Here is a 12,126-nt window from a genome sequence, read left to right as displayed (position 1 = left end):
AATAAAAATGGAAGATTTGCGGTACGTATCAGTGAGATACATCCTTAGATATTTTAATAATTTTGAAATCTTTAAATAATCTTAATCGATTGATTACTCCAATGAAATTAATGATGGACCGTACAGCTTTCATTCCGTTAAAAAATAATAAAATTTCTGTAATTTCATTCTCTGTCTCACTTTCTCTTGCCTTCATTTCTAAACAACGTTGCGAATGACACGGAAATGGTAATGGGGCTCTAGTGCCCCAGAAAAATGGGCCGAAAAGACATTGGCTGAAAGGTCCACTCGTATACCTCGTCTGTGATTTCACGTTCTCCAGCAGAACCTAGAATCGACCCAAAGTATACCATTGGAGTTGCATGCACGTTCAGCGCCATCTCACAAGCAACGCGTGCAACGTATTACCGTTCAAAATATTCGATAACGTCGGGTATAGCTATTTTTTAACGTTCAAAAGTGTAATCGGGATCAATAACGTTTCAGGAAGCGTGGAGAATGGTGGAAGAACGGTAGCGTGAAACAATTCTCGTCTTTTTTTTTTCAAAATCGTTTTCTTTATTTTGTAGAAAACTGCGTGATAAGTACACCAATAATCTTGCAATGTCGAAATGTTGCCGATTCATACCGGGGGCACGAAGGGGACTGTCCGGAGCAAGTTCTCTCGAATGAATTACGCTCGTTTATTGGTCAACAGTCTTTTTGTTTATCGCGCCTCTCCTGGTCCGAACAGCCTCCGAGAGGCCCTAGTTATTGTTTTGCTGTTTCCTAGCAAGCCAGAGCAGTGAACAACGAACATCATTATGTTTTTTTTTTTTTTTTCATTTCCTATGTGGTACAATTGGTACAATTCTACTGTATAAAAAATCGTTTACTTTCCCGCGCGTTCGTGGCACGCTCGAAGAGCTCGAGACCTTTCGCGCGGTTTCGACGCGCAAAGAAAAAAAGATCGAAGAAAAAGAAGAAGACAAAGAGAGATCGAGGAGGAGCGGACAGAAGTACGAAACGGTCTTCCTTCCCGCGCGTTTTTCGAATCTCGCGCCGCTTCGAGCGCCGCCACGCGGTTGGCGCGACTTTCGAATTACGTGAAACCATTTTTTACTCGTCCCGAGATGTGACTTTTCTTTTGGTAGAAGCAACCTACTACTTTAAATGACACTGTTCCTACAACATCGATCGATTACCTTGAAAAAAGTTTCTCCAATTTCTCCCGTATTATTATTATTTTTTTTTCTCTTATATCCCTTCGTTCTCCTGCTCGTACATCACGATAACGAAACGATGATTATTCGACTCGAATGACACACGTTGGCTAGTGATTCTTCTTCCCTTTAATCGTCTTTTTTTTCCTTTCAATCTTCCATACATTCTCTCCCCCTCCCACGCACACGCGCACGCATCCTCCTCGTTCTTTTGGTACCCAACACTCTCTCACACGCACGCTTGTCTGTCTCTCTCTCTCTCTCTCTCTCTCTCTCGTTCTCTCGATACACTTGGTAATAGTCTCGCTTCCGTCGAAACGTACCAAAAGACGTTCATAAGACACTGCGTCCTCGAGTAACCACGAGACGGTCTAAAATTTTGATTCTCAGATTTGCATCCATATCAGTCTGCGGGTCTGTGCATTGATTCGTTTTCAACTTCCACCTCGACCTACACATTTTCGGTTACCTAACAACGTAAATTTAAAAAAACAAAGAAACGTAATTTACATCCCAAGACGTACGGGGATCCCCATCGCGTTGCTACGGTGATTGGCTAAAGGGAACGACGAAATATTCTCGATCGTTTCGCGTCGGTGAAATGAGAGCAACGCGAACCCGGGACGGTCGGATCCCCTAGTCGTGGTGGACTAGACACACCAATCTTATCGACGTTTACGATGATAATAATTGCAGCTTCGCTGGAAGCTCTGAAGCAGAGTCGAATTCTCGTTAGTTGGCTTTGAGCGGCCAATACGCAATTTTGGAACACCTCGTGTAATCACAATCATACTTGCGCGGGATCCAATTATTCGGGATCCAACGATTAATGAAAACGACCGATTGATTTCATCTTCCGATGGTACGCACGGCTCAGCATGACTAGACGAACCGGAAGCGGCCAGTCTGATCGACGGGATCGTGGACGTCCGGTCGATCAACCTGAACACAACGCTTCCGCGAAGACATACGAACGGTGAGAATAAAGACAAACGGGCTTTCGTTCGCTCCTGACGCTCGAAGAAGCTTTTCAAAATTCTCCTAGGAGGATCTGCCGTATTCCGGGCTTTGATCTACCAATTGAACTATCCCCCAGATCGTTAACACGTTCGGAAGGTGCTGAAGGACAACTCTAGCATCGTCCAACCTTTTTAAGGTGCCCGGGGCCATCGTGTTCCGAATTCTTTAGATTGCTACTGCTTGAGATTCCGAAGCTTAATTCCTTTAGAACAGTGCCCCAATATCTGAGGATCCACTGACTTAACTATTACTTAAGGGTGTCCACGTTTGCGGTCTACTAAGTGACCTAATCTCCAAAACACTGGTCTCGCGCGGTCTTACAGTCTGGGTTCGTTCCAGTGGATACTGTTTGGATTTTCGTATGTGACTCTAGCAGACAATGATCTGCATCTTGGAGGTCTCGACTATTAAAGATCCGTGTTTACGTCACTGTTCAACGATGCTCTAGGGATTGAACTATCCTCCAGGCCATCTACACGTTCTCAGTCTATGCACAGCAACACACAGTCTGCTTTTTCAATATATCTAAGGCCTTTACATTATTAACTCGTGTATCTTTAGAACAATGCCCTCCTGTCTTGCAGGCCTACTATTGCTTAAGGCTGCCCATGGTTATGTCATGGTTCGATAATGCTCTACCAAACAATTCGAGGCCTCTCTAGGTTTAGATAATTGGTGTGGATTTTGAGATTGTCCTCTGTTATGTACAGAACTGGTCAGCAATCGCCATTAACAGTTTTCAATTACATAAGAAAGCACAGGGAAACCTTGAGAATGTTTAAATAGGCTCTCGACCACCGGCTAGGAAGTTCTTAGATAGTCATCCATCCGGTGATCATCCTAACGACAATAAGGACGCAAGCTACACCTTAAATATCATTCTTTTGAACAATTCAAGTTGGGGGGCCTACATTTAGGAACCCAAGTCAGGAACAATCGAAGTCAAAAAATAGTCGGTGAGCAACGATATCTGTCTACGAATCTTCCGCACGTCGTCATCCACATTCGTTACACGACATCGCGACCGTGTTTAATCGTACCACAATCAGTATCCACGTTCTATGTACAATTCTCCTATTACGATCTGAAATTTCGAACGCGTACCACCTACGACCAGTAAACACGCCCTTAAGTAACAGACAACCATAACGTGTTCATCAGGGACACCCAAGACACAGTTTAACACTTGGGAACCTTAAGCATAATTTTCTTATTTTCTAACGGCAAGATTGTAACGTCCTTGCAACGCAACTGTCTCCTTTGGCTTTAGAAGATCGTTGGAAACGTGGCACGAATTAGGCCGTGGAACGTGTTAACGTGCAATATTCCAAAATGGCTACGGTCTATCTACACCGAATGCGGTATCGAGACTAATCGCGCGGCAACTCGATCCGAAAAAAGAGTACACCGCTCCGAGCGTCAGCGTTTCGAGTATCGATCCGTTCGTTCGAGTCGAGACCGCGTCTCGAGACCGGACAAAAATTTGATCGGCACCGGAGCCCGATTTGCTCGTGATTTTCATCGAAAGGCCACACGTAACGATCGAATCCTCCTCGCTCGTATCGGGATCGTCGAAAAGCTCGAGAGTCAACGAACCGTTGAATATCACGATACTCCAATGATAATATTTATAATATATATATATTTATATATTTATATAATATCGAGCTCGCTGGAAAATTTTTCGCATCTCCAACCCCGTTAGGAAAAATTTCGCGCGCGGTTTCCGGAGCTCCGTTTTGGCGTTTTAAAATTTAATCTAAGTCGATAACAGCTTTAATTTAACCGAGGCTTGCACAAGACCCATTGGATTTAGCCGCACCTTTCCCGTAATCTTATTCGTTTTCTTTTCCTTTCTCGTTCTCGTTCTCGTTCGCTCTCACACACACTCTCTCTCTCTCTTTCTCGCTATCAATCACGCGCAGTCTCTCGATCTCTCTCTCTTCCACTCTTTTCGTCACATTTTCTCGTCGATTGGTCGCGTTCAATCGCGAGGTACGCACACATATATCTCGTTAGTCCGCTATTGTTCGTTCCTCTCGTCTCATTTCGTTTTCATACTACTCGTTTCGTCACTCTTCCCCCCCCCCCTCCCCCTCCCCCACATAGTTTTCTCATATCTTCGCGCAGAGTATACGATTTATAATCCTTCATCGCCTAATATTGCATGCGCGTGAACACATTTTTCCTTCGTTATTGTTTTTTTTTTTCCTTTTTTTATTCCCTTTCATTATCGAAGATGGAGAACTGATAGACTTCCCCGTCGCTGCGCTCAGCGCCGCGGCGCATAGAGAGACGGTCGAGTGTCGTGTGTAGAACTGCCCGGACATTTATCGAAATGACAAATTCGCGATTTCGTTTCACCGATATATATACATATATATGTACGCGTGTGTATATGTGTATATGTATATATATATCCTGTACGATTTTTCATCGGCATTTGTTCGTTTTGCGCATTATTCGACGCCAAATCGTGGGTTTTACGACGGCGGGCGCCTCCGGGTCGCGTACGATCGCTTCTCCCTTCGAAAACGTTCAGATGGCGCTGGACAATGTTCGAATTTTCGCGTTCGCGGTGTGTTTAACACGCTCGTACCGCGACCCGGATGCGAGACCTGACGGTAATTTCTTTGCAATTTTACCCCTTCGTCTTACAGTTTTAAGGATTACAATAATTGGTGACTTCTCATGAGATACTTCAGTAGTTTCGTTCTGTCCCGAGGTCGAGAACCGAAGTCGACGCCGCCATTTTGCTCGTCCACGCTCGAGGATCGCGCTCGTTCGCGAGACGTGCACCGATAGATCGATCGATGCGAATCGGATAAAATGAAAGACTCTTTTCACGGAGTGCGATACTTGTAACTTACAAACGTAAACGAAACATGTTCTGTCGAGTTGCTGACGAGAGTATCCGTAGACCTCTATGCAATCAAACTTTATTTTAGTATATTTTAATTAAAAGAATTCTTTCGGAATCTATATTAACGAAATATTTAGCGAGTTACAGTGGATAAAATTAATTGCAATTAATTGCGTATAAATTTCACTGAACCTTCGCGTCCTGACACGTTCGCTATCAAAGTCCAATTGGAAACGCGTCCACCATAGTGACTGTACTTATAGTCGTCTTTATCTATGTACAAATAATACGTCTCGTAACTAAATATTCTGATTCATACGTGACGTTGGCCTAGCAGCAGAACGTCACGCGTGTGCGAAGCGTGCTAGCGAACGTCTTAAGAGGACACTTTTGTAATTTATTTTCATCGAAATTTACAAGAGTGCAATTGAAATCTCCTATTTCAAACGTGTCAATTTAATTATACTGCTGGGTTAAACTTAGTTACCGAAATAAATAAATAATAGAGTATATCAGAGTTTCGCCTAAATGTAATTGTTTGTGTTGACTGGTCACTCAACACGTGTCAAAACTTCCCCTAACCAAAAACGAATAAGATATACTCGAACTCGCGTCTCTAAAAGTCTAAATTCGAGGAACTTGATCGCCAATCAATTTTTAGCTCAAAATCGAAGGGTGAAGGATTGGAAATTATTTCGCGACGCGTTTGTATCGATCGTCGTTTCGCAAGAGATCCTCGAGTGAATCTCGGTCAGCAACCGGACGGGGGCCAATTTTAATCTAGAACGTTCCCGTCGAACCGCAGAGGAAAGATCACGAACGGCGACAAGAGCCGGCCGTCGACTTTCGGTTCGTCGTCAAGGCAGATCTCGTCCTATTTCGTCAAAAACTGAAGCCTTATCTATCTGAATAATAATAAAGTAGCGTTTATATCAGACATCGTTCGAGCCGCGCGAAACACGGCGGGACGCGTTGCGTCGACCATCGATCGAAGCATCGACGAATCGATATTTCCCCGCTGTCGTTCGTCCTCTCCCCGAGATCCAGAGAGACGGGCAAAGTTCCACGACCGGACGAGCGTGTCCACGGGCAACGAACAATAAGACAATAAATTTTTTCGTCGTCGCCCCGGGTCGAATAAAACTATCAACTTCAATAATATAAAACGGAATTACATTTAATTATCGCCGTTCGATGCGAACGGAGCGTTGCCCGTCCCTTCTCGAGGCTGTTCGTTACACAACCAATCACTAAAACGTGAATGCCAATCGTCGCCAACAAATCGTCACTAGTGCTCCAAAAGAAACCGGTCACCGAGACGCCCCGAGTCGAATTTTCTGGGAAAAAATGGCGGATCGATGGAAACACCGGGGCTCTCGGTTCGTCCGGGGAGAGATCGACGCGTCGACGTTTCTCGATAAAAAAAAAAAAAAAAAAAGAAAATGAAAATACAGTTCTCGTGGACCCCGTGGCGCGTCCCAGCAGCGATTTCGCACCGCCCGTAAACTCGTGTTTATGCGTGGTGTAAGGTATTACTTTTTAATCAGTATATAGCATATCATTTTTAGTCGTAATAATTATATTGATATTGAACTACCTAACCTAATATTTACAGAGTTTTCTTTTTGTTACGCTCTTGGCACTACTTTTCCTCGGTGATTCTCTCTCTCTCTCTCTCTCTCTCTCTCTCTCTCTTGCTCTCATCATTCGGGCGACGATCCTCGTCCCCAAGTCGCCTAACTCCTGCTACCCGATCGCGTCCTCGTCCCATCGTTTCCCCCGGGATCCGAGTTGTTCCGGGGTCTCTTCTCTCTCATTCACACGGAGACACTCACACACAAATAGACACAATTATTCGTCCATTTATTCCAGGGTCTGGCGGCGCGTCGTCGCGCCTGATCCATCCAGGCTCTCCCTCTCTCTCCCGTTTGTCTCGCGGTCTAACCGCGAGCGCAGACTCGCGATCCAACCGCCAATAAATAATTTACTAAGTCTTTTTCGCAGAGAACAAACTTCCACGATACTCGATGATCGACCCGTCCGGGTTGCCGGACGCGGCGTTGGCTCCGTCGCTGGTCCCCCGTCGTTTCCGGTGTCCACCAAATGCTCTTCTCTCCGTGCAAGTCACGATGTGTATTCTTGTTCTGCGAACGGCGGGACCCTTGACCGTCAACCATCCATGGTCCGTTCGAGGCCCTCGGAAGACCTCTCGTAGGATAAAAACCGCGTCTGGCGAACACCGGGACGTTCTCCAGGGACACTAGGCGAAAGGATGGTTGGCATTCGTGTTCGCTGGGGCCTCTCCGCCGCGGGGGTATTCCGTCGCGACGCTCGTCGGCTGTCTCTTCCCTCGCCCGCCATAGTGGTTCTTCGCTCGGTAACCCCCTTCTCCGCGTAACGAGCCTCCGCGTCTCGTCTTGGGTGCTTTGGAATCGTCTGAGATCTAGGCTAGAGACTGGCCCTGTTTAGGATTGCTGTTGGACGACGAGCGTCGAGTGTTCCGGGGAACACGGATCGGATCGAGGAGCACGAAAGCCTCTCGTCGAGTCTGCCGAGGACGCTCTCCTGCCTCTTCCCGAAATACTGTGGAGGACCATCCACGGAGTCTTCTTTTCTTCTCCTCCCGCCGTCGACTCCACCGACGACTGGCGACGCCGTGTGCGTCGGCTGGCCGAGAACCCGTACCGAAGTTTCTCCTGCGGAGTCAGTCTTGAGGGATCCTCGACGCCTCGAGGATTCTCGAGGGCAGAACGACGACGACGATTTCGGCGCCAGCGTCCTTCCTCGCCACGTCTTGTTCGCTCGGTTGGTCTCGTCGACGCTTCCGCGTGATCCTTCGTCGTCCGTCGACCTCGAGGAACGCTCTCCCCGGGGGCGTCGCGGCCTCGAGTGCTCTTCTCCTTCTCGGCCGCGCCGCGGATCAGACGTGCTGCTGATGATGCTGTTGCTGATGGTGATGGTGCTGCTGCTGCTGGCTCTCGTCCGCCTCGCAGGGCACCACCGTAAGGCTGGACAGGTTGCTCAGGTTGCTACTGGACTCGGAATAACTGGACAGGGTCGGCCTTCTCGGCGGCACCACCACCGCGGGCGTCGAGCTGCTCGGACTCGGGAACTTCCGGAACACCCTCAGTAACGAGCTGCCCGCGCTGTGGCAACGGACTATCCGCTCGGGCGCGTCCAACAGCGCCGACTGGCTCCTGTAAGGCGGCGGGCTCTCGCTGTCGAACACCGTCCGATTCGGCGGCGGTCGCACGCACTTCTGGTAGATCTCGCTCTCCTGCAATACACACCAAACGCTTTAGTCCTCCGCTAAAGAAACGTTAACTTTTAATACAATAGCCGCTTGCTCGCGTGGGAGTTGATCTCGCTTTGCCTCGGACGCTGGGGACTTTCCGTGGCCGGTTGAGCAGTCTATACGAGGTGTTCGGCCATCTCAGGGTAAACTGCGAGATGTTGGAGGGCAAAATAAGACGAAAATCAAGAATAGCAATTTGTTGATCGAGGCTTCGTTAAAAAGTTAACGCTTAAAGTTACGTCTGTAGAACGGCAATCTGCCAACAGCTGTGAGCGTGCGATAGCGTGCACGCAGCTGTTGGCAGATTGCCGTTCTACAGGCGTAACTTTAAGCGTTAACTTTTTAACGAAGCCTCGATCAACAAATTGCTATTCTTGATTTTCGTCTTATTTTACCCTCTAAAATCTCCCATTAAAATTTTCCCCAGCGGTGGTCGAGTACCCTGTATATACGAATTGTCACTCGATCGTTTGCGAGAGAGTTAAGAGCGTAGCCCTCTAGCGGTGAGTACAAAGAGTCGCCAGAATACTACTGATCATTTTTACCGAATTTGAGAATCTATTGTGGAAAATGATGATTGGAAATTTATTGGAATTTGCCGAATATTTGTGTTTTTAATTTAATTTATTTACAATGTTTTCAATACCATGAACCCAACTACAAATTAATATACGGAAATTTACGTTGATGATAGTACGATCGACACGGTTGAAACCATGACACATGCACGATGTTTATGCGCTAAGAAAATGTCGGTGGCCAATGGCCGACAACCAGATGTTGGAGCATTTTAATATTTCTGGGCTCTTGACCATACTGTTTATAGCTTTATGGGCAAATAGTAGGTCAAACCTAAGCCTCCGACGTTCGAGAGGCGCAAGGTTCGAACGTGAACAATTTTGCAGACTCGATGGTACTTGTTGCGCAACAACTCTGCTGGAACCCACTTGGGTGGTGAATCGAGGGACACGAAAACAATGAAAGCACCCATACCACGCTAGAAAAAATAATTATGAAATACCACCGGGGTTCGTTACTTTATTTTGATAATTAATACGTCGGATGATTTTACTCCTATAATTGTTAAACCGTTTCCACGATAATTGCCCCTTAAATTTTTAAAACTGGTTTTGACCGGCAGAAAACGATGAATGGACGTTTAATTATTTCATTATAAATGTTGCGTTTTATCCGTGGTCGGATGGGCGGAAGCGAGGCTCGTTCGACGCCAGCAGGTCGAGAGTCCGACGTGCCATTCGCGGGTATACACGCGCAGGGGCGTAGAATTACTGAAATTCTAACCCGTGACCCTCGAACGGTCCCGAGGGCGCGCGTGTTTTAGCTCGATCCCGGCATCCAGAAGCCTCAAGAGGGTAGAACCCGATCCTCCTTTGGTTGGCTGTCTCCAGACGCGAGCACGCGGCGTCTCCATCGTCTTCCATCGAATAATACCACCAAACACCGGAATAAATTCTTATCCCCGTAACAATTTACAAATTTGGCCCTTAACAGTCCAGGAGTATTTTAAATTTACTTATCGCTGGGTCCAAGCTATTTTTCAAACGCAGAGAACTTCTAGAGAACAATTTGTAATAATAAACGTTCGACTGAATAAGTAAAAATGATCGTAAAGAAGCCCCAGGAGTTTTCAAAGTTTCCCGTACTCGCCAGCAGAGGGCTGCGGCTCTCGACTCTCTCGCAAGTGCTCGACCGACCATTCAATGTTCTAGTGTCCAAAGCAGAATTTGCTGGAGTTATTTAAAAAGAAACCAAATGTACACAGAATTATGCTCGATGAAAATCCAATTTTTCAATACTTTCGAACTGAGAGGGTTAAGTGGAAGTTGCGGAGGGGATTTCTGGGTGGAATTGCGGGCAATACAAGGGAAACGCACAAAGGCGAAAAAAAAATTGAAAATGGCGGTCTCCAGCGTTCTCGAGAAGCTCGAGCGACGCTTATCGAGGATGCTTGCGCAAGCCTCCCGTCGAGTAAAAAGTACCAGGGCAAGCGTTTGAATAGTGCATTACGTCCCCGTGACGTTTCGAGATGTCGAACAAGTATTATCCGCGGATTATTCCGCGGGGAAATCAACTTCCCGTCGAAGTAAACGCGATTAACGGCCTCGAAAAAAGCTCCTCCATCGGGAATATTTTGAGAGCGTGTAACGCGCGCGGCGGCGGCGCGCTAATTGCATCTCGGAATATTCCGAGCCAATTAGCACACGGTTCGGGTCGACATTAATTACGGGACGATCCGTAGGAAAATCGAGCTTCGCCGCGCGGCACCGGGAATCCCGAAAAACTTCGAGGAAACAAGCGCCACGGTTGGTTAACGAGCAACTTTGTGCCTTTTGACGCCGGCATCCGAGAGCGCTCGTAAATAATTTCTAAGCATCAACGATCAACGCAGCTAATTACCAAGCGAGCGATTAATGAACGCACTACGATATTAAAAGGAGCGTTTGCGTGTGGTTGTTTTTTTTTTTTTTTGGAAAATAAAATCGATTTAATTATATCCCGGGAGCGCGGGAATTCATCCCTTTTCGCGTGTGTTATTAATCAGCCGTTCGAAAACGCGCGGTTATTATCGACTAATAAGCTACCGTATAATAAATGAAAATGAGATTGGGGAAAATCCAGCCATTCGATCGGTAGAAAATTTGCGCCACCGCGGTGGCGCTTAATGGCATTTCACCGCGACGCTATTAATCCTCGGTTGACATAATCACAGACGAGGTATACGAGTAGACCTTACATCCAAGAATTTCTAAATATTCTTCACCAAAATATGCCTTGTTTGAATTTTGAAACATTAAAATCCTTCAATCCGTTCAGCAGTTACGATGTTTTAAAGATACGATTGAAATTTCAGTAGAATAAGTAGAATAAGTGTTCTGGTCAGACATAGTTTCAGTAAAGAATTTTTTTCTCGATAGTGCGTAGGATTTCTGGGGTATGTCTATTCACCAAAAATGTTTGTAATTGATCCCAGCAACCAAATATAATTTTTTTAGAATGACTTGAAATTTTTTAATTTCGCCGAAAAATTTCTCCACCTACTCGAATTTTTTTCTCGAAAGTGAATAGGATTTCGGAGGTATGTCTATTCACAAAAAATAATTGTAATTGACCCCTGCGACTGAAAATAATTTTTTCAGAACAATTTGAAATTTTTTAATTTCGCCGAAAAATTTCTCCACCTACTCGAATTTTTTTCTCGATAGTGCGTAGGATTTCTGGGGTACGTCTATTCACCAAAAATGTTTGTAATTGATCCCAGCAACCAAATATAATTTTTTTAGAACGACTTGAAATTTTTTAATTTCGCTGAAAAATTTCTTCACCTACTCGAATTTTTTTCTCGAAAGTGCGTAGGATTTCGGGGGTACGTCTATTCACAAAAAATGATTGTAATTGACCCCTGCGATTGAAAATAATTTTTTCAGAACGATTTGAAATTTTTTAATTTCGCCGAAAAATTTCTCCTGCTCGAATTTTTTTCTCGAAAGTGGATAGGATTTCGGAGGTATGTCTATTCACAAAAAATGATTGTAATTGATCCCAGCAACCAAATATAATTTTTTCAGAACGATTTGAAATTTTTTAATTTCGCGGAAAAATTTTTCCTGCTCGAATTTTTTTCTCGAAAGTGCGTAAGAATTCGGAGGTATGTCTATTCACAAAAAATGTTTGCAATTGACCCCTGCGATTGAAAATAATTTTTTCAGAACGATTTGAAATTTTTT

At 45.5% G+C, this 12,126-nt stretch overlaps 1 protein-coding gene across 1 annotated transcript in view; it reads right to left on the bottom strand.

Moving 5' to 3' along the window:
- Window positions 1-534: 534 nt before the first annotated feature.
- Window positions 535-12,126, bottom strand: part of LOC143351630 (uncharacterized) — a 146,520-nt gene continuing 134,928 nt past the window's right edge. The window contains exon 4 of the mRNA XM_076783406.1: window positions 535-8,362. Coding sequence (XP_076639521.1) covers window positions 8,006-8,362 — 357 coding nt within the window. The 3' untranslated portion in view covers window positions 535-8,005. The remainder of the gene's footprint in view (window positions 8,363-12,126) is intronic.

This window comes from Colletes latitarsis, chromosome 2 (genome assembly GCF_051014445.1).
Source record: "Colletes latitarsis isolate SP2378_abdomen chromosome 2, iyColLati1, whole genome shotgun sequence".
NCBI classification, from domain to species: Eukaryota; Metazoa; Arthropoda; class Insecta; order Hymenoptera; family Colletidae; genus Colletes; species Colletes latitarsis.
The sequence above is the reverse complement of the archived record's forward strand: the minus strand, read 5'-3'. Positions and strand labels throughout refer to the sequence as shown.